The sequence below is a fragment of the Myotis daubentonii genome, chromosome 6 (genome assembly GCF_963259705.1).
Source record: "Myotis daubentonii chromosome 6, mMyoDau2.1, whole genome shotgun sequence".
NCBI classification, from domain to species: domain Eukaryota; kingdom Metazoa; phylum Chordata; class Mammalia; order Chiroptera; family Vespertilionidae; genus Myotis; species Myotis daubentonii.
The window spans coordinates 73,686,501-73,707,648 of NC_081845.1; the positions used below are offsets into that span (position 1 = coordinate 73,686,501).

Here is a 21,148-nt window from a genome sequence, read left to right on the forward strand (position 1 = left end):
TCCCCCTCAGCTGAAGAAAGCCATCTTGCTCAAGGTGATGTTCCCTCTCTGGAAGCAACCTGATCCAATGACTGGTTGATACAAGGGGATGAGGCCAAGACTCCTTGCTCCAATTAGGGGCAACTCTGCAGGGTCATCCCAGCTTCAGAGTTCCCTGTGGGATCGCCAATTCTCCTTCTACCCTTGCCTTACCTCCTTCACTCCCCAACAGGCATGGATCCTGAGAGCACTCCCCAGTGAATATCCTGTGCACAAATCTGCACAGCGAATGAGATCTGGGACTTCCTTGTTTTTGCAGGGAGAGGGATGTGAAGAAGGTGAGTAATAATAATGACAATAATAACATCTAGCTTATGTATCAGATACTGTTCTAGTTATTTAATTATCAGCTCTCTTATTCTGCTCTTCGTGTATATACACAAACTCAATTTTAAAAAGATGCTTATAGAAATTTTTTAGATGCCTTTGAGATGCCTTGGAGAATCTGATTACAACTATAGACATATCCAGTTAGTAAAACGGACTATGCCACAACTCACATCCTGAAATATTCTTATAAATTAGCCAAATACTAAATAGAAGTGAAGCTTTCTGGAATGTGTATAACACCCAAATTAATAATCACATTACACCTTTATTATGATTTTTATCACAAAATAGAAACCCGAATATTAAAATTTTCTCATTGTCTTTTAACTTATTATATTTGAATAAATGCTTTGAATCATTAAAAATAGGCACCCAAAAAATGATTCTTTTTTTCTTTTCTTTTCTTTTTGTTGTGGTTAATCCTCACTTGAGGATTTTTCCCCCCATTGATTTTAGAGAGAGTGGGAGGAGAGGGAGAGATACACATGGATGTGAAAGAGACACAGCGATTGGTTGCTGCCCTTGACGAGAATCTAACCACTGAGCCAACCGGCTAGGGCCAAAAAATGATTCAATTTAAATTTCCACCCAAAATACTGAATTCCTCAGTGCAGATTCATACCAACATTTGGACTTAAACTATTGGGGAACATCAACAACTAAGTGAATTTGGAATGGGGGGGAGAAAGGAAAGAGAAGGAATAGGAGAAGTAAATGTAGGTAAATCTGTTTGGAGACATGGAAAAAAATATTAAGTCTCAATTCCATGGTTTACTTACTAATTATAACTGTGCTTCAAGTATTCTAATTTTCTTGCCTAATATAAAAGCAAGCAAGCAAGTTCAGCATCACTATGCCCTATAATTTTTATGGAAATAATGGAAAATATTTATACTAATTTTATAGTTAATTTCAAATATCTTATAAAAAGAGATGTATCATATCCAATATGCTATTGCAAAAAAAAGCAAAACTTAAAAATACGTCACTTAAAGGTTTTTCCCCAGACTAGAGGGATATGTGTATACACACACATACACATGTATGTACATATATAAAATGTCATACATGATAACTTTATATATATAGTTAATCAGCACCCGGGGACATTTTTTCCATTGCTTCTTATAGAGGGAGTGGAAAGGGGATGAGGGGGACAGAGATTGGTTGCCTCTTGCACCTGCCCTGACTGGGATGGGGATTGAAACCTGCAACCCAGGTACATGCCCTTGACCCGGAATCAAACCTGCCATCCTTTGGTGAATGGGCCAATATTCCAATCACTGAGCAACACAGATAAAGGCAAATTTAGAAATACAAACTTTGGCTAACAAGCAGTACACTGTAAATTGGTGGTAAACTCTACCAGGAAGTATGAAATGTCTTAAAGCTAAGCCGACTAAGAATCTGAAACACCCGCCTGATGGAATAAGGCCAGTTATTTAATTTTCTGGATACTTTACATTTGCTTCTCCAAAAGAAATGAGGGGAGGAGAAGAATACTCTGCAAAACTGATCACAAAATAGAACTAAGCTGGGAGAATCGTCTCATGTCTATAGTGAGACAGGCTGAATCTTGCAGGCATCATAAGTTTGCACTATCGTGTGTTATTGAATTATGATTATGTTACCGATATCTATAAAGAATACAGATATCAGTAATTTCTAAGAATAAATAATAAAATAATTATAGAAAGATACATAACTGTAAACAGAGTACTAAATTTTCTTAGGAGGAAGACTAGTTTTCCAGTTTAATGCAAGTAAACTTCACTAGGGTTAACTAAAAATGGCATGTTATTTGACTTTCAAAATGATTTTTATTTGAACCACCTTGAACAATATTAATCGTCAAATGACTATCGTCAGCCTATAAAAAAGGAAGGATGTACACAGCAATGTGTGATAGAGCCAAAAGTACAACCACATCCTCCTGGCACCAATTCTAATGCTCAGCTCTCCACCTTTTCCCTAATGCAGTTCTAAGATTTACCAAGAACAGTGTACACATTTTCAGCTATAACACAAAAGCAAGCTGAGTGCAGCAAAGTGCTATTCTTATAAACCAGGAGAGATGCTCCCGGAGATGAAATAGATGGAAAAGCTGCTCTTAAAAGCAGTCACTGTTCACAAAGTAATGGACAGACTGAATACCATTATCTATTGATAAGTACTCGCACCTAAGGAAAAAAAAATAGGAATTTTAGGTAGGTCGGATTTATATGAACATTGAATAAGGAGTCGCTGAAATTTATCTCTGCCATAAAATTTTCTTGACATAGTGTTACTTTTAAGTCTTTTAAACTATTTTGAAAGACTTCTCATTAACAGGACTTTACCAGTTTTAGATTTAATATGTTCACTAACTTCTTGAAAACTTTTGGACTGTGAAAATGAGAGGTTAACCAATCTCTCAAAAAGTATAAAGAGCATACTTTTTTTCCTACTACATGGTTTTAGTATCATTAGTAAGTTTTCTTGAAAGCACCAATTATATTTGCTTTTAAATAATCATTAATGGTTATGCTGAGTTAAAATTATAAAACACCATTTCTCCCTCTCTAAAAATGAAAAAACTAAAATGAGAAGAGTTTCAAAAATATTAATGAAAAATACATTTGTAAATAATGCATCATTTCAATTTAAAAAATCTTAAGATTTCTGCATCTCAAAATATTAATGTTTTATCATAAAATTTTAGGGTTTTTTAAAAAGCAAAAACTGAAAGCAAAATGATAGCTAAACCCCCAAACCAAGATCTCTAAATTAGGAAGGAACTGTTAATAGATATGGTTAGCTGAAAAAACTAACAAAATATTAAAAGAATTATTACCCTCATTGGAAAATTTTAAAATGTTAATGAAAGTAAATTGAGATTAATATACACATTAATATTTTAAGAAGAAAAAATGGAAGGTGCCAATTAAAAAAAATTGGCCAATGTAGCTCATAGACTTTTATATTATTTATCTATTGGTCTTCTGCTATATACTGTTGAGATAATTTTCCAGGGGCCTCAAGTTTCTGAACATGTGCAACCAGAGAAAACAGCAGCATTTGCTCCAGGCCACTTTTTCAAGGATGTTCATGTAATGAACAGCCTTAGAAGAGACAGGGCCTCCCACTGAAAGTGTAGAAATACTATGCAAAGTATATGCTTGTCTAACTACTAAGCTGTACAACTGAAGTCAATATAAAACAATATTGAAAAGTAAACTGTAATTGAAACATAAAAATACACATAAAAAAGGAAATGCCTACTGTCTATTTTTAAAGATTAAGATTCTCTACACTCAGGGTTTCTCTCCACCAGCACACGAGGGTAGTGCCTGGCCTTCTTCGTGTTGTTCTGTGGGAACTGGGGTTCAGGGAACTGGTACAAGAAAATGCTGATGTACTGCTGTTTCTGAAATCTTTAAACCTTCTGCCAGAATCCATAAAATTGTGACAGCTAAATTCTTAGCTTGAAAGTAGGATAAAATCTCACACCTTTCACAGCTCTTAACATAGACTAGAAACTGGTAGGTACTGGGAGGACTGAAGGAAAGATTAAAATCTCATATGCAAAGATCTCAGTATCTGTCTCACTGCTATTACCATCTATCCATTAAGCACTTGACCAATTAAACTCCATATATTACATAAAATTGGTTTTTTTAACCTTTGACTAATGGAAGTGAACCATTCTTTTACATATATAGTATGGCTAATTATTAATAGCAACAGCTCCCACATCACATTTCTTCCTTGTCTGGAGGCAGTTACTCCCTAGAGGCAATCACTTTTAACCATTTCCATTTTTGGCTACACAGGATGTTTTCTATATATTCTAAATTAAATGCTGATTAAGTTATTTATTAACATAATCTATTAAATTCTGCTACGTAAGACAAATAGTTGGCTCATTTATGCTACCTCCTACCCGCTATTTCTCTTTTTTTCCATTGAAAGAAATAAGGCATAATTTTCATAAAGTAAAATATACCCCTTTTAGTGTATATTATACTTACAAGTTTGTCTTTTCCTGTTACATAAAAGGGATCATATAGTGTGGTTTCTTTCGCTTAGTATGAAGAATACTGCATGCTGTTGGGTGTAGCAATAGTTTGTGCCTTTTTTATTGCTGAGTAGTATTTCATTTTATGGCTATACCACAATTTGTTTATCCAACCACACACTGAAGGACATTTAGGTTGTTCCTAGATTTTTGGCAATTATGAATAAAGACAGTATAAATAGGTTTTTGTGTGGAGTTATGCTTTTATTTCAATTATATTAAAAACTAGTAGTGGTATAACTATCTCATACAGTATGTGTAAGTTTAACTTTATAAGAAATTGCCAAACGGCTTTTCAAAGAGGTTCTACCACTTGAATTTCTTCTAGCAATGCATAAGACTTCAGGTCATTCTAAATCCTCTTGAGCATTTGATATAGTCAGATTTTTTTTTCAATAGACCAATTCTAATGATAGTCACTGTAGTTTAAAATTGCATATCCCCAGAAAGAGAGACTAAAAAAACAATTCCATTTACCATCGCACCAAAAAAATTAAGATACCTAAGAATAAACTTTAAGGAGGTAAAAGACCTGTACTCTCAAAACTACAAGACACTGAAAAAAGAGATAGAGGAAGACATAAACAGATGGAAGAACATACCATGTTCATGGATTGGTAGAATCAACATCATTAAAATGTCCATACTACCCAAAGCAATCTATAGATTCAATGCACTCCCATTAAAATACCAACAGCAGCCCTAACCGGTTTGACTCAGTGGATAGAGTGTCGGCCTGCGGACTGAAGGGTCCCAGGTTCGATTCCGGTCAAGGGCATGTACCTTGGTTGTGGGCATATCCCCAGTAGGGGGTGTGCAGGAGGCAGCTGATCGATGTTTCTCTCTCATCGATATTTTTAACTCTCTATCCCTCTCCCCTCCTCTCTGTAAAAAATCAATAAAATATATATTTTAAAAAAATACCAACAGCATATTTCACAGACCTAGAACGAACTCTCCAAAAATTCATCTGGAATAAAAAAAGGCCCCGAATAGCTGCAGCAATTCTGAGAAAGAAGAACAAAGTAGGTGGGATCTCAATACCAGATATCAAGCTGTATTACAAGCTGTATCACTCTTCCCAAAACTGCCTGGTACTGGCACAAGAACAGACATATAGATCAATGGAATAGAATAGAGAACCCAGAAATCGACCCAAACCACTATGCCCAATTAATATTTGACAAAGGAGGCAAGAGCATACAATGGAGTCAAGACAGTCTCTTCAATAAATGGTGTTGGGAAAATTGGACAGATACATGCAAAAAGATGAAACTAGACCACCAACTTACACCATACACAAAAATAAACTCAAAATGCATAAAGGACTTAAATGTAAGACGGGAAACCATAAAAATACTAGAGGAATCCAGAGGCAGCAAAATCTCAGACATATGCTGAAGCAAGTTCTTCACTAATACAGCTCCTCAGGCAATGGAAACTAAAGAGAAAATAAATGAGACTGCATCAAAATAAAAGGCTTCTGCTCAGCAAAAGAAACTATCAACAAAACAACAAGAAAGCCCACTGCATGGGAGAACATATTTTCCAATGTTATCACCGATAAGGGTTTAATCTTCAACGTTTACAGGGAACTCATACAACTTAACAAAAGGAAGATAAACAACCCAATCAAAAAATGGGCAACGAATCTAAATAGATACTTTTCAAAAGAGGACATAAGGAAGGCCAAGAGACATATGAAAACATGCTCAAAGTCACTAATCATCCGAGAGCTGCAAATCAAAACAACAATGAGTACCATCTCACACCTGTCAGACTGGCTATCATCAACAAATCAACAAAGGACAAGTGCTAGCAGGATGCGGAGAAGAAGGAACCCTTGTGCCCTGCTGGTGGGAATGCAAACTGCTGCAGCCACTGTGGAGAACAGTATGGAGTTTCCTCAAAAAACTAAACATGGAACTCCCATTTGTCCCAGTGATCCCACTGCTAGGAATATATCCCAAGAAACTAGAAACACCAACCAGAAAGGATATAATGCACCCCTAAGTGCCCATCAGCAGATGAGTGGATTAAAAAACTGTGGTACATCTACACAATGGAATACTACACTGAGGTAAAAAAAGAAGTTCTTACCATTTTTAACAGCATGGATGGACCTAGAGAGCATTATGCTAAGCGAAATCAGCCAGTCAGAGAAAAATAAATATCATATGGTCTCACTCATTTATGGAATATAATGAACAACATAAACTGATGAACAAAAACAGATCCAGAGACAGAGAAGCATCGATTAGACCGTCAAACCTCAGAGGGAAGGTAGGGGAGTGTAGGGGTAAGAGGGAGAAATCAACCAAAGGACTTACATACATGCATGCATATAAGCCTAACCAATGAACACAGATACCAGGGGGGTGAGGGCATGAGTGAGGGGGGGGTAGGGGGCAATGGGGCAATAAGGACACATATGTAATACCTAAATCAATAAAGAAAAAAAAATCATAAAAATTGAATTTCCCTAATATCTAATGAGGAATTTTTTTTTTCATGTGTTTATCATTCACATATTTTCTTTGATGAAATGTCTGTTCAACCTTTTGTATATTTAAAAACTGTTTAGTTATTGCGTTTGAGAGTTCTTTGCATCTTTATATGTCCTTGATACAAGTATTTTATCAAATATATGATTTGGAAATATTTCTTCCAATCTATGGCTTATTTTAGCATTCTCTTAACAGTTTACAGAACAAAATTTTAACTTTGATAGAAGTCTAATTTATCAATATGTTCTCTCAAGGGACATTCCAAACTCAAGCTCATTCAGATTTCCATCTTTTCTTCCAGAAGGTTTACATTTTATATTTTGATCTATGATCTACTTCAAATTAATTTTTATTTAATAGGTGAGGTATGTGTCTGTGACCTTCCCCTTCTCCTGGCATGTGGACATTCAGTTGTTCTAGAACTACTTGTTGAAAATACTATCCTCTCCCTATTGAATTCCCTGGGGAATCTTTGTTTAAAAACCAGTTGGCCGTATATATGTGGGTCTAATTCTGTCCAGTTGATCTTTATGTTTATCATTTCCCTAACGCATTATCTAGATTCCAGTACCTTTACTTAAGTCTTGGAATCAGGTAATTGTACTTACAATTTTCTTCTCTCATTTTTTTCATCAGTATTTCAGTATAAAGATCTTGTACATATTTTGAAATATATATTTAAAAATATTTATGTCGTTTTGGTACTATTGCATATGACACTTTAATTTTTTTTTAGTTTCCAATTGTTCATTGTTTTGTGCATTGACTTAGATCCCACCATCTATTAGTTATAACAGCATTTTGGTAGGTTCATTGAGATGTTTTTTTTTCATAAATCATTATATTGAGACTAGAGAAAGGTTTTTTCTTTCTTATTTTCTAATCTGCTTTTTATTTTTCTTGCCTTATTGTACTGGTTACAATCAGAGAACATATTTTGTATAGTTTCAGTTCATTTAAATTTGTAATGGATTTTTAAGCCCCCCTAAATATCATCTATCCAAGTTAATGTTTTATGTACACATGAAAAACCCAACCTGTTGTTGGGTGTAATAGTCTATAAATGTCAATTAGGTCAATCAAGATGGTTGACAGAGTTGCTTCAAGTCTTCTATACACTCACGGATGTTCTTTCTGTCTGCTTGTTCTATTAATTACTGAAGGAGGAGTGCTGAAGTCTCCAAATATGAGTGTGGATTTGCTTAGTTGTCCTTTCAGTTCTCTCCATGTTTACTTCATGTATTTTAAAGCTATGTTGTGGGGGTATCGACATTTCAAATTTTGCTATCTTGTGGGTGAACTGACCTCTATGTTTTTCTCTTTGGGGAGAGGGCTGAGGAATAAGTGCAGGACTGCCCATTTTCTTTGGTTTTATTTTGTTGTTCAGTTGCTGTCTTCTTAAACTGAATACCAAGCTCATTCAAGAAGAAAGATGAATAGTGATCCCATAAATATGTCTTTGTTGAAAAAGTATGTGATGTCAGTTAAGTCACAAATGCTCTCTCTTCTGGTCATCAAAATTCTGATATTTAACATCAAGTATTTCTAAAAGTAGAAGGTATTTTTTTCAAGTAGGTTTTACTGAAATAAAAGCAGTTCCGTTGTTTTACTTTACATGCATTTTAGTGTTTTCTTTCATTCAATATTTTAACATACACTTTGACAATTTAAGATCTAATCTGCACTGATGCCAAAGTGCTAAGTATTTATCAACATGTTTTACATGGATTTTTCATTCATCAACTTTCTGCCCTTTAGAACACAGTCCCCCAGCTGCTTCACTCTACTGAGATCCACTCAGTAAAGACGTCAAACGACAGCAATATACTATTTACAGCTTGCCCACATGCACTATACATCAGATAAAAAGTTGCGATGCAGGTCCAAAGGATGATTTGGAAATTACTAACCAGCTTCAACTAAGTAAGTGACCTACTTATAGATCAAGAGTAAGTGGAGGAATGCAAATGAGTTAAAGCAAAGAGTGTACAAACAGAATACAATCTTCTCGGTAGACTTGATGATAGCCTGTACTTTTTTTAAAAAGTGATTCTTTACAATTGCTGGAAAAGCCTCTAATGCAGTGGTTCTCAACCTTCCTAATGCCACGACCCTTTAATACAGTTCCTCATGTTGTGGTGACCCCCAACCATAAAATTATTTTTGTTGCTACTTCATAACTGTAATTGTAATGTAAATATCTGATATGCAGGATGTATTTTCATTGTTACAAAATGAACATAATTAAAGCATAGTGATTAATCACAAAAACAATATGTAATTATATATGTGTTTTCCAATGGTCTTAGGCAAGCCTTGTGAAAGGGTTGTTCGACCCCCAAAGCGGTCGTGACCCACAGGTTGGCAACCCACAGGTTGAGAACCGCTGCTCTAATTCTTTTCTTCTCTATTCCCTATCACATTTGTTATCTAGTTCCTGACTTTTCCTATGTCCAAAACACCATTCCCATTCCATTTACTCTCAGCTAATAATCAGACTTCTTACCTTACGAAGAAGAGTAAGGCCAACTGATATGCTCCATCAACTTCCCTTTGCTCTGCCTCTAAGCTTTTCTCTGTATTTGCACCATGACTAAGGGATATGACTCTTTCTGTCACTGTCTTTGTCCAAGTATATCTCCCCCAGTCTTCGATAAGGTTAGCCCTGTCACTGAATGCCAATCTCCTCTCTCTGCACCCCACCAACATACACTCCAGCGTCTACTTCATACCCAAGGTGTATGATATGCCCACTTACCTTTTCAACATTTTTTAAGGACCTACCAAGTGCCAGTCACTGAATTACTATGATAAAGAAAGTTAAATAAATATCCATTCCTCCTTTTAGAAAATTCACAGACTTGTGGGAAAAGATAAATAGTTTCAAAAATAATTACAATTGGTGTAATAAAAACAAAGGCATATACAGTATAATCATGGTATAAAGGAAAGATAACAATGGTTACAGAAGGATTTTTTTAAATATACATAGATCTTTATCAGGCCCACCCTCTCTGATGGGTTTTCTTCTTTTTCTGCAAATAGGCTCAGGTCTCCTCTAGCCTTAAACACACAAAACACCCATGACACTTAATTAATATTGCTGTCATTCACTTTTACTCACAGTCCACAAATCCAATCCACTGTTTTTTATCCTTCATCTTTCAACTGTGGTCTTGGTTTCCACCATCACATTGACACCTCTCACCAAATCCAAGTTGAGTAATCCACTCAACATATCACCTTTCTTTCCTGGTCCTTATAAGTCTCCCAGCTATAAAGGACTATTATACCCTCTTCTCCAAATTCTCTCCTTGCCTTTTGTGATACTTTACACTTCCCTAATGTATTACCTCCCTCTCCATTCAATGCCAATCAGTCTTCACAGATTCCACTTCCTTCTGTGGCCTGACAAAGGGAAGCTTTAGCCAGAATTCCATTTCGAGATGTGATTTTTGACTCCCTACATCCTCTCTCCACTATTTTGTTCTCCCTCTCTGCCACAGAAAATTCATGATAGCAGTGCTATAGTAACCTGGGATTGAGAAAAATAATCATGAAGTTAGAAGGGCTGGCTTCAGTTTCTGTTCTGCCACTGACTTACTATCTGTGTACCATGGGCATGTCACATCCTATGACTCCATAAAAGAGAATGGCTTTCTAATTAATGTTCCTTCCAAGCCCACAGTTCTACAATTTCAACTGGAAAGAACATCAGATTTTTAATTCTAACTTTAATGCACTACGAATCCACATTCTGTCTGCCATTTAAATGTCCCACCTCTGAAACTAATCTCTTTAACCAACTAGTTCTTTTAAGTTTCCCACTAACATTTATGTACTTGTGACCATTATTTTAAACTTGAAACCCTAATAATATTATGCACATACTGCCTTCTATTCATGCATTCTCTCTTCCTGATTCCCAACCCCCCTTAAAGACTCAACTCAAAGAGAATCTCTTCCAGAAAGTGTTTCATGGCCTCTCCTGCTGCTTATAGTATCCCACTTCTTCAGAAGACCCAAGATATTCTATGTATACAATAGTCCCCGCCCCACCCCCCACCACCAATTACCTGTGGTTTCAGTTACAGCAGTCAAAAGTGGTCTGAAAATAGGAAATTTCACCAACCATCAACATAGTCTGCTCCTGACACCCAACCACCGACACTGTCATGGCTTCAAAACCCAGGCCTACCCAAAGCAGATGATCCTTCTTCTGACATATAGTCGGAAGGTCAATAGCAGCCTGAAGTTATGCCTATGTCATTCACCTCACTTCATCTTATCATGTAGACATTTTATCAGCTCACATCATCACAAGAAGGGTGAGTATAGTACAGTAAGATATTTTGGGAGAAAGAATCCACATTCACATAACTTTTATTCTAGTATATTGTTATAATTGCTCTATATTATTAGGTATTATTGTTAATTTCCCACTGTGCCTAATTTTATAAATTAAATTCTAGTGTAGGTATGTATGTATAGGAAAAACCATAGTATTTACTATAGGGTTTGATACTATCTGCGACATCAGGCATCCACTGGGAGTCTTGGAACATATCCCCTGCAGGGAAGCGGGCAGTGCTGGACTCCTAACACTTGGCAAGTTCCACTCCAGACTCTGGCTCTGTAGAAGCAGGTTTACACCTGACCCTCCTTTGCATCCCCCAACAGCACCTGAGCACTGTCTTGTGCAGAGTACAGAAAACCTCCGAGATTTGAACTGAACTAACCTGAACTTTGGACACAGCAGAAGCAGGAGTATTCTATACTAATTACCTTCTTCAAGTAGAAATCTGTGTTGAAGGACACATGGCTTAGGTGTTCCAGCTCTAAACTGAGAAAGCAGAAGCTCTTTTTGAACTCCTTCAAAATCCAAGTCAACTCAAAAGGACACTATAGACCAGTGATGGCGAACCTTTTGAGCTCAGCGTGTCAGCATTTTGAAAAACCCTAACTTAACTCTGGTGCCGTGTCACATATAGAAATTTTTTGATATTTGCAACCATAGTAAAACAGAGACTTATATTTTGATATTTATTTTATATATTTAAATGCCATTTAACAAAGAAAAATCAACCAAAAAAATGAGTTCATGTGTCACCTCTGACACGCGTGTCACAGGTTCGCCATCGCTGCTATAGACAGTAATCTTTGCAGTGTCACTAGTTTTTAAAAGTGTATTTACTAAAAGGTATACTCCTAAATAGTTGGTTTTATATTGGAGCATTTTTTAAAATCTAAATTGTTTATGTCAAGACAATGTGATTCATAGACCTAATGAACTATCATTAGAACTGGAGATTTAACATAGCAACAGTGATGCTTATCAGAACATTTAGCCAGCACACATTGCATCATCTTCTGCTCTAACCTACATGCGGCACAGCAAACAATTTTCAAAATGAAATAAGATGTCATTAATTTTCAGCTTCATTAATAAGCTTCAATGCATTCCTCTAAAAATTGTTTCAATGCCCTCAATTGCGATAGCAAGACAAATTGAGAGAAATAAAGGTTTCCAGCTTCCTTATTACCAAGAAACATAAAAATGCAGCCTAGCAGATGACAGAACCAGAATTTCCAAGCACTCTACACCAGAAAAGTCAAAGCTTTAGCTTAACTCACCTGGAAGGCAGGGTGTCTGCGTGAGGCCTGACAGTAGTACACAGCATCACTGCAAGGACGTTAAATGAAACTGAGAGAACTGTCTGGCACCTCATTACCGAAGAGGCAGAGCAGACTCTGACCTACCTGGCTTATCCCTCCGGGAGAGATCTTGTATGACTGCAACTTCTGCTTCAGCAGCTCAGGATCACTGTGACGGAATGGGCACCCTGACAACAAAAAACAGGCCAGCACACCAACAAGGTTATTTACTCAGGACTTAGTACAGAGCCACACTCGAGAGACTGTCTAAGCTGCCCTTAATTGGCTAACAGCTTATTAATAAAAAAGTTAATTGCCCATGAGTGCAACTGCGTTCCTCTCTTTATCTAAATGACGGCTTCGCTGTACGGTTATCAGGGTACCACAGGCTCAAGAGTTACATAAAACACTGCACCATTCTCAGGCTCGGTTGCTCATTCACTGGGAAGAAACAGTTTTAATTGTGCTACTTGCTAATAAGCAGAGATAATCACAAAGTAGCTATAAAATAGTTTATCTAAAAACTTTATATTATCACACATTTTTTCCTAAAGAATTACTTAAAAGACATACTATAGAAGGAGGATAGTGTAGACAAAAAGAAAAATGCGCAAATGCTAAGAAATATAAAAATTTTCAGATGTAAATTCTATACCCATTTCCCATTGTGTAGAAACAATATAAATTTAGATGAATCACAGATGGGAATGAGATGCACAAATAAGGAACTGTTTCATAGAAAAACAAATTATAGTAGATACATGTCATCTCTAGATTATTTCACAAGAATGATAAAGTTGGACTACTAAACATTTGCTTAAACAAAAACACAAAAGAATTGAAATGTAAAAGCTATATTAGGCCAAAATTTAGACAATTTTAGATATTTTAATAAGAAACTGCAATGACAGGTCAAAATACTTAATTTGACATTTAATACAGGATGCCAGATAGTTTTTCAATCATAGAGATGAGAGATCTATAAATTAATTAGAAACAATTGTGCATTTTTAACAATAGGAAATTGGTTGGAACAAAATAATGGAAAGGAGTCTACAGGTCAAACAAATATGTTTCCCAAAAATCTTAACTCTTAAATAAAAACACTATGATAACACTATGGACTCCTACAAATTACGAAATTCACAAAATGCATAGTATATACTTTATTCAGTTTAAAATCATAGTTATTTTTAGTCCAAGGAAATATCTTGAGAAGCTGTGTAGCACACAGTTGAAAGTTTGGATTTGAGTTTAAGTTACAAGTTAGGAGACTTAGGCAAATTTTGTATCTTTATGTTGATTCAGCTTCCCTTTCTTTCAAGTGAGGGAAATACTCACTGAGCTCTTGTGGGAATGGACTATAAAGGCTCTAAAGGTGAAAGTAGATAAAATGCAAGAACAGATGTGTAATATGAGCAAAACGGGACATTCTAAGGAGAATCAAAAAGAGATAAAAACCACTAATGGAAATGAAGAATGCCTTTGATGGGCTTATTAATAGACATGGCTGAGGAAAGACTCTCTGAATTTGAGGATATGGAAAGAAAACTTCCAAAACTGAAAAAAGAGAGACTAAAAGAAAACCCCACTCAAAATAAGAATTGAATATCCAAGAACTATAGGACAACTATGAAAAATGTAACATACAACCAATGTAAAACCAGAAGGAGAAGAGAGAAAGGAATAGCAGCAACATTTGAAGCAATAATGACAGAGAATTTCCCTCAAATTAATGACAGACACCAAACCACAGATCCAGGAAGCTCAGAGAACACCAAGAGGAATAAATGCCAAAAAGATACATCTATACATAATCATGTCCATATTTCAAAAAATCAAAATAAAGAAAAAATTGAAAAAAGCCAGAGAAAATAAACACCTTAGCTATAAAGGAGCAAAGATAACAATACAACTAACTTATTCTCAGAAAGCATGCAAACAAGAAGAGAGTAGAGAAGTGTTGAGAGAAAAACTCCCACAAACTTAGATTCCTGTACCCTGGTACATTATCATTCAAAAGAGGAGAAATAGATTTTCTCAGAGAAACAAAAATTGAGGTAATTTGTTGCCAGTAGACCTACATTGCAAGAAATGTTAAAGGAAGTTCTTCAAAGAGAAAGAAAATGGCATAGGCCTGAAACAGAATTATATAAAAAACAATTACATTACTCAAACAATGGTAAGGGAAAATAAAATTAAAATGTTTATTTGTCTTCTTTTTTTTAAATCCTCATTTCAGGAGATGTTTGTTGTATTGATTTTATAGAAAGAGTAAGGGGAGAGAGAGAGAGAGAGAGAGAGGGAGAGAGAAACATCAATGTGAGAGAGAAACATCTATCAGTTACCTCCCATATGTGCCCCAACCAGGGATCGAGCCCACAGCCTAGGTATGTGCCCTGACCAGGAATTGAACCCGCAACCTTTTTTGGTGTATGGGATGACTGACCCTTGAATCAACTGAGCCTCCTGGCCAGGGCCATTTTTCTTATTCTTAATTGATCTAATATATAATTTTATTCAAAATAATAGGAACCAATATTAAATTATATATACTTACATACCTATGTGTGTGTTCATGTATAAATGAAATGAATAACAGAATGATATAAGGGAATTAGAAATATTTCAGTATTAAAAGGTACTTGCACTACCCGTGATATGATATAGTGTAATTTGAAAGGAGAGTTGGATTAGTAGAAATGTATAATGAAAACTCTTTAAAAAGTAAAGCCACTAAAAAAAAAAAAAAGGAATATAAAGAAAGCATAATGAATATGTAAAGAAAGAAAAAGGGTAAAATGTAAAATGCTCATTAAAAACCATAAAAGGCAGAATAAGTGTGAATGACAAAAATAGAAACAAACAATAAGGGGTAACAAATAGAAAACAGTAACAAATATTGTGGATGTTAATCCAATTAAATCAATAATTAAATGTCAATCATCGAAATGCACCAATCAAAAACAGAGATTGTTAGAGTGGATCAAAAAACAAGACCCAATTATATGAATATGGAGACACAGCCTGGCTGGTGTGGTTCAGTGGATTGAGCATCCTCCCATGCACCAACAGGTTGCTGGTTCAATTCCCTGGCAGGGTATATGATGTTTCTCTCTCTCTCCCTCTCCCTTCCTTTCTCTATAAAAAATAAATAAAATATATTTTAAATATAAAGACACATACAGATTAAAGGGATGAAGAAAAATGTATAATAACAAAAATTTTAAAAAAGCAAAAGAAACTATATTGGTTTCAGACAGAGCAGACTTCTGAGCAAGGGAATTTATCTGGGATATTACATAATGATAAAAGGGGCAAATATGCCAAGAAGACACAGCAATCCTTACGGTATATGCAGCTAACAAAAGAACATCAAAAGATGAGGCAAAAACTGAGCCGCAAAGAGATTTAGATGAATTCCCCATTAAGGATTTCAACACCCCTCCATCTAAAATGGGCAGATCCAACAGGCAGAAAATAAGCAACAATATAATTGCACTCAACAGAACCATCAATCAATTAACTGGATATCACTGACATCTATAAAACAACTACATCCAACAACAGCCAATTACACATTCTTCTCAGCTCACAAATAACAAAGCACTCTGGTGCGGGATGCCAATAGTGGGGAAGGCTATGCAAGTGTCGGGTAGGAGCTATCTGGGAACTCTGTACATTCTGCTCAATTTTGCTCTGAACCTAAAACTGTTCTAAAAAAAATGAAGTTTCTTAACAAAAGGACAAATAAATGTGCCTATAAATAATATGAAATCATTGAGTGTTTGCTAAGTATAGTATTTTTAAATGATAGTTCAAATTAAAAACAAAATAAAACAAACATAATAGACTGGGATAAATAAAATACAATTTATCAGGAGTAAGAAATATAAATTCCTGTATTTAAGCTAATAAAAGTAAACGAAATGTGTAACAAATGCTAGGATCTAGAAATTGACAGAAGAATCCCTGGGAGGAGTTTTACTTGGCCGAGCTCCATGTAAATCGCCTGCTTGCTGTGGCAGCTAGGAAAAGCTCGAGGCTTTTTCCAACAGAAGTATCTGGCCAATGGTTTTCAAAGTTCAGAAAACACAAAAATCATCCAGGGAACTTGTAAATACATTGGAGTTTATATATCTGAAGGTGGGGCCTGAGAATATGCCTTTCAAAAGGTACGTTAAGTGACTGACGAGCGATACGACTCACTCACTGTGTGCACTGCACTACCAGCACTGCTGCCTCTTCGTCTATGAAATATGAACGCACAAGTTTTAAATGCTCTGTACACATGCGGCATCTTTCTTAAAATTCTCTTTGTGATTATAGGTCTTTAATAACCTAAATGTGTATCTTTCTAAAGAGTTTCATTTAAGATGCTAAAACAAAGTATTTTTTGATACATATACTGCAGTAAGCTTTGGTAGTCTAGAAAATTTACTAATATGGACTGTTAAACCATTCTCTGACATACCAGACAAATGAGGAGATTTCAAGGTATGCTCAGAGAACTATTTTAGAAAAAAAGTTTCTGAACTCAGAAATCTATAGAAAATAGTTTAACACAGATTTTTGATTTTTTAACCTACAACTCAGGCAAATTGATAGATGTTTAATACTGTGACTTGCTCAATTCCTCACTTAATCTGTGTTTGTAATCAGATGATAGTAATGAGAACAAAACACATTTTTCCTCGATAGTCTTCTGAAAATCAGTGAATCTACTATTCTAAACTTCGAGGCATTCAATTTCAAAAAGCTCTGAAGAACTTGTGTCAGTCTTCTAAGACACTTGCAGAACGAGAGAGAGAGAGAGAGAGAGAGACAGATAGATAGGCAGACAAACAGGAGCAGGTGAGGGGGAAATTGAGAACAAAAGAGCCCGGTCCAGCACAGACAGCAGCGCAGCTGCATGACGTTCTCTTGCCTGACCCAGTTCAGTGACAAGACAAACCGGCAGAAGAGTAATGGGGCTCTGGCTTGACACTGATGACTGGCATACGCTGTAAACTAGTTCCTGTCAGTGATGCAAAACGCCATCACACTGTTTCAGCGTTTCCCACTGAGCTCTTGGGTTTCTGTACTTCACAAACATGTCAAGTGCAACCACTTACCATGATAATCCCCTTGGCCCGGCGGATTGTTTAGAATAATCTTCAGGCAACTGAAAGGTGTATAGTCTGTCCTCTTGCCTTCCTTTCCGAAGCTGTGACGGATATTGTAAGAGTAGCCTTTATCAAACTGGTTGAAGGGAAAAGAAAAAAGAGACAAAAGTAAGCCAATATTGTAGGTGTGGTGTCAGTAATCGGCTAGAACCAAAGAGCAAAGAGTGATATTTTCTAAAACAAATTCAGCATTCATGGGCAGATGTACATTCAGATCACACACATCATTTGGGTCCCTTATGATACAAATAAAAATGTCTATTTATGTTTTTGAGATTCATCACATGTCATTGCATGTATTAGGAGTTTGTTCCTTTGTTGCTGAGTTTTCCTATTGATGGATACCTGAGCTACTCTGGTTTGGGGCTATTATCAATAAAGCTGCCATGAACATTCTGATAGATGATTTTGTGGACATTTATTTTGATTTCTCTTGGATAAATACGTAGGAGTGGAATTGCTGCCAACTGTTTTTTCCAGAGTGGCTGTATACCCCACCAGCTATTCATGTAAGTTCCAAATTCTCCCAAAATTAGTTACAATTTTTTTCTAAGAAATGGGTAGTGATATCTCCTTTTGCATTTCCTTGATGACTAATACTGCTGAGTACTTTTTCATAGGTCTTTTTTTGTTAGTGATATGCCTTATTTATTAAGTATCTATTCAAATCTTTTGCCCATTTAAAAAACCAGGATTGTCTTCTTTTAATTATTCCATTGTAAGAATTCTTCACAGTGTCTGGACTCAAGCCCTTTGTCAGATACATCATATCTTGGAGATAATGTGAGTCAGGTTCCAGACCACTGCAATAAAATGAGTACATAGCAGTAAAGGCACTCTTAATTTTTTTGCTGGTGAAGGGTCTTGCCTTCAATTTATAATAAACATAACATCTATGAAGTGCAATACAGTGAGGTATGCCTGCATAGGTATTACAGATATTTTCACAGTATATGGCTTGTCTATTTATCATCTTGGTATTGATATATACAAAAGCATAAGCGACCATTAGAACTGGAACAACCGGTTGCTATGATGCATACTGACCACCAGGGGACAGACGCTCAACACAGGCTCTGCCCCCTGGTGGTCAGTGCGCTCCCACAGCCAACCTCCCCTGGCCGGCCAACCTCCCATGGTCCATCTCCCTGGCTGGCAGGCCCCGATCGCTGATGGGGACAGGGCCCCAGGCTGGGATGGGGAACTGGGGGTGGGTGGCGATGGACGCAGCTCCTTTCCCAGGGGGACCAAGGGCCGGCTTCCTCCTTGGGGCTGGCAGCCAACCTCCCACGCCTTGTTCCTCCCCCCAGCTGGCAGACCCCAATCGGCCCACTGCCTGCCTGCTGTGGTGGCAGTGTGGTGGCGAGGAAAGGAGGAACGGGGGAGGCGGGGAACCATGTGGTGGTGGCAACAGCGTCAGGTGTCCGTTCCTTCAGTGCCCAGCCCGGTGACTGTCGCCTCCTCTCCCGACCCAACTAGGGCCTTCAGGCCCCAGGCTGGGATGGGGAACCAGGGGTGGGTGGCGGTGGCATGGCCCCTTTCTCATGGAGGCTGAGGGCCAGCTCCCTCCTCTGGCCAGCGCCAACCCCCTGCATTCTGTCCCTCCCCCCTAGCCGGTAGGCCCCAAATGGCCCACCACCCACCCACTGCAGTGTAGTGCAGTGGCGAGGGAAGGAGGAAGGGGGTGGCGGGGAACCACGCAGTGGCAGTGTCAGCATCCATTTTTTCCATGTTGGCTGGTGACTGTCGTCTCCTCTCCCGGCCCTGCTGGGGCCTTCAAACCCTGATTGGCCCAGCTCTGATTGCCAGCCAGGCCTAGGGATCCCACACGTGCACGAATTTCATGCACCGGGCCTCTAGTCTTCAGATAAGATAAGCAGATGTTTTACTTTTGATGAACCCAATTTGTCTACTCTTTATGCTAGTGCTCTTTGTGTCCTCTCTAATGTAGATTTCAAAAATACTCCCCTATGCTGTCCTTTAGAAGGTGTCATGTTTTAGCTTTTAAGTCTGGATCCTGATTAATCTCAAGCTAATTTTTGTGTGTGGTGTGAGGTAGGAGTTCCAAATCTTTTTATTCCTGATAGGGGAGGCAAGATCTTTTCCCCTCTCTCTCCTCTCCTAGGTTCAATTGTTGGGGCCCATGACGCAAACTACTAAAAGACCAACAAGAAACAACACACAATTTAATTACATATACATGTGCAACTCACACATGGGTGTCTTACAAAAACTCAAAGAGGCAGCCAGATGATTGAGGATATAGACACATCTTTACAAATGTATATTTTCTTTATGTAAAGGGGAAGTTTGTGCTTTAATTTTAGGCAGCTAGGGGAGGTAAAGTGCTTTTCCTGCATCTGCTGATTCTCAAGTGCCTTTAGGTCAAAATAATCCCAATGCCTAAGCGGCGTATTTTGGGATAGCTTATTCTCTAATACCCTTCATCCCCGTGAGATAAGCGCTGTTCTCATTCCTTACTAAATCACTTGGGTGCCCTTGTCAAGTTTGACCATAAATGTGTGGGTCTGTGTTTGGATGCTGTATTGTATCAGGGATCTACATGTCTATCCTTCTGTCAGTGCCACACTGTCTTTTTTGTTTGTTTGTTTTAGAGGAAAGGAGAGAGAGAGAGAGAGAGAGATATGAGAGAGAGAGAGAGAGAGAGAGAGAGAGAGAGAGAGAGAGAGAGATGAGAGAGAAACATCAATCTGTTGCTTCCGCAGGCTCCCTGAACCGGGATCAAACCTACAACCTGGGTGTGTGCCCCGACTGGGAATCAACCTGCAACCTTTTTGTGTGCGGGACCATACTCCAGCCAACTGAGCCATGCAGCCAGGGCCCACACTGTCTTCATTACAAAGTCTTTAGTGTTAAACCTCAAACTCAGATAATCTAAGACTGTAAGGCCTCCTGCCTTGTTCTTTTTCAAAATTTTTTTGGCTATTCGATGTCCTTGAATTTCCATATAAATTTCAGAATCAGCTTATCAATTTCTATTTTTAAAAAGACTGCTGGAGGAACAAATGTAATAATCTGAACAATAAAGATTTAATTTAAATAAATAAATTAATTAATTAATTAAAAAAAAGAAAAGAAAAAAAAAAAAGACTGCTGAAATTTTCAATAATCAGTAGCTTATGGCTTCACAACTACTTATCTGCCAGTAGAAATCTACAACCAGGAAAACAAAGACATTTCAACCTAAAAACAACTTTCAAAAAAGAAGACAAACTTTCAAACCAACATTAAATTTCACCGATGAAAACAAGAACATTTAGAAGTTCCAGCAAGCATCTTTTACAAACAACTTCTGTTTGTTTTGTAAGTCATAAACATTAGCCACAGTCAATCACTTTGTGCAAACTTTTAGGTCTGAAGTGAATTTAAATAGA

The 21,148-nt window shown here is 37.1% G+C and overlaps 1 protein-coding gene across 2 annotated transcripts in view; it reads right to left on the minus strand.

The window, feature by feature from the left end:
* Positions 1–21,148, minus strand: part of PRIM2 (DNA primase subunit 2) — a 282,575-nt gene that overhangs the window by 28,434 nt on the left and 232,993 nt on the right. For both annotated transcript variants that reach the window (XM_059701297.1, XM_059701298.1), the window contains exons 11-12: positions 17,703–17,829; positions 12,694–12,776 (exon numbers count right to left, since the gene is read on the minus strand). In XM_059701297.1, the coding sequence (XP_059557280.1) occupies positions 12,694–12,776; positions 17,703–17,829 (210 nt within the window). The remainder of the gene's footprint in view (positions 1–12,693; positions 12,777–17,702; positions 17,830–21,148) is intronic.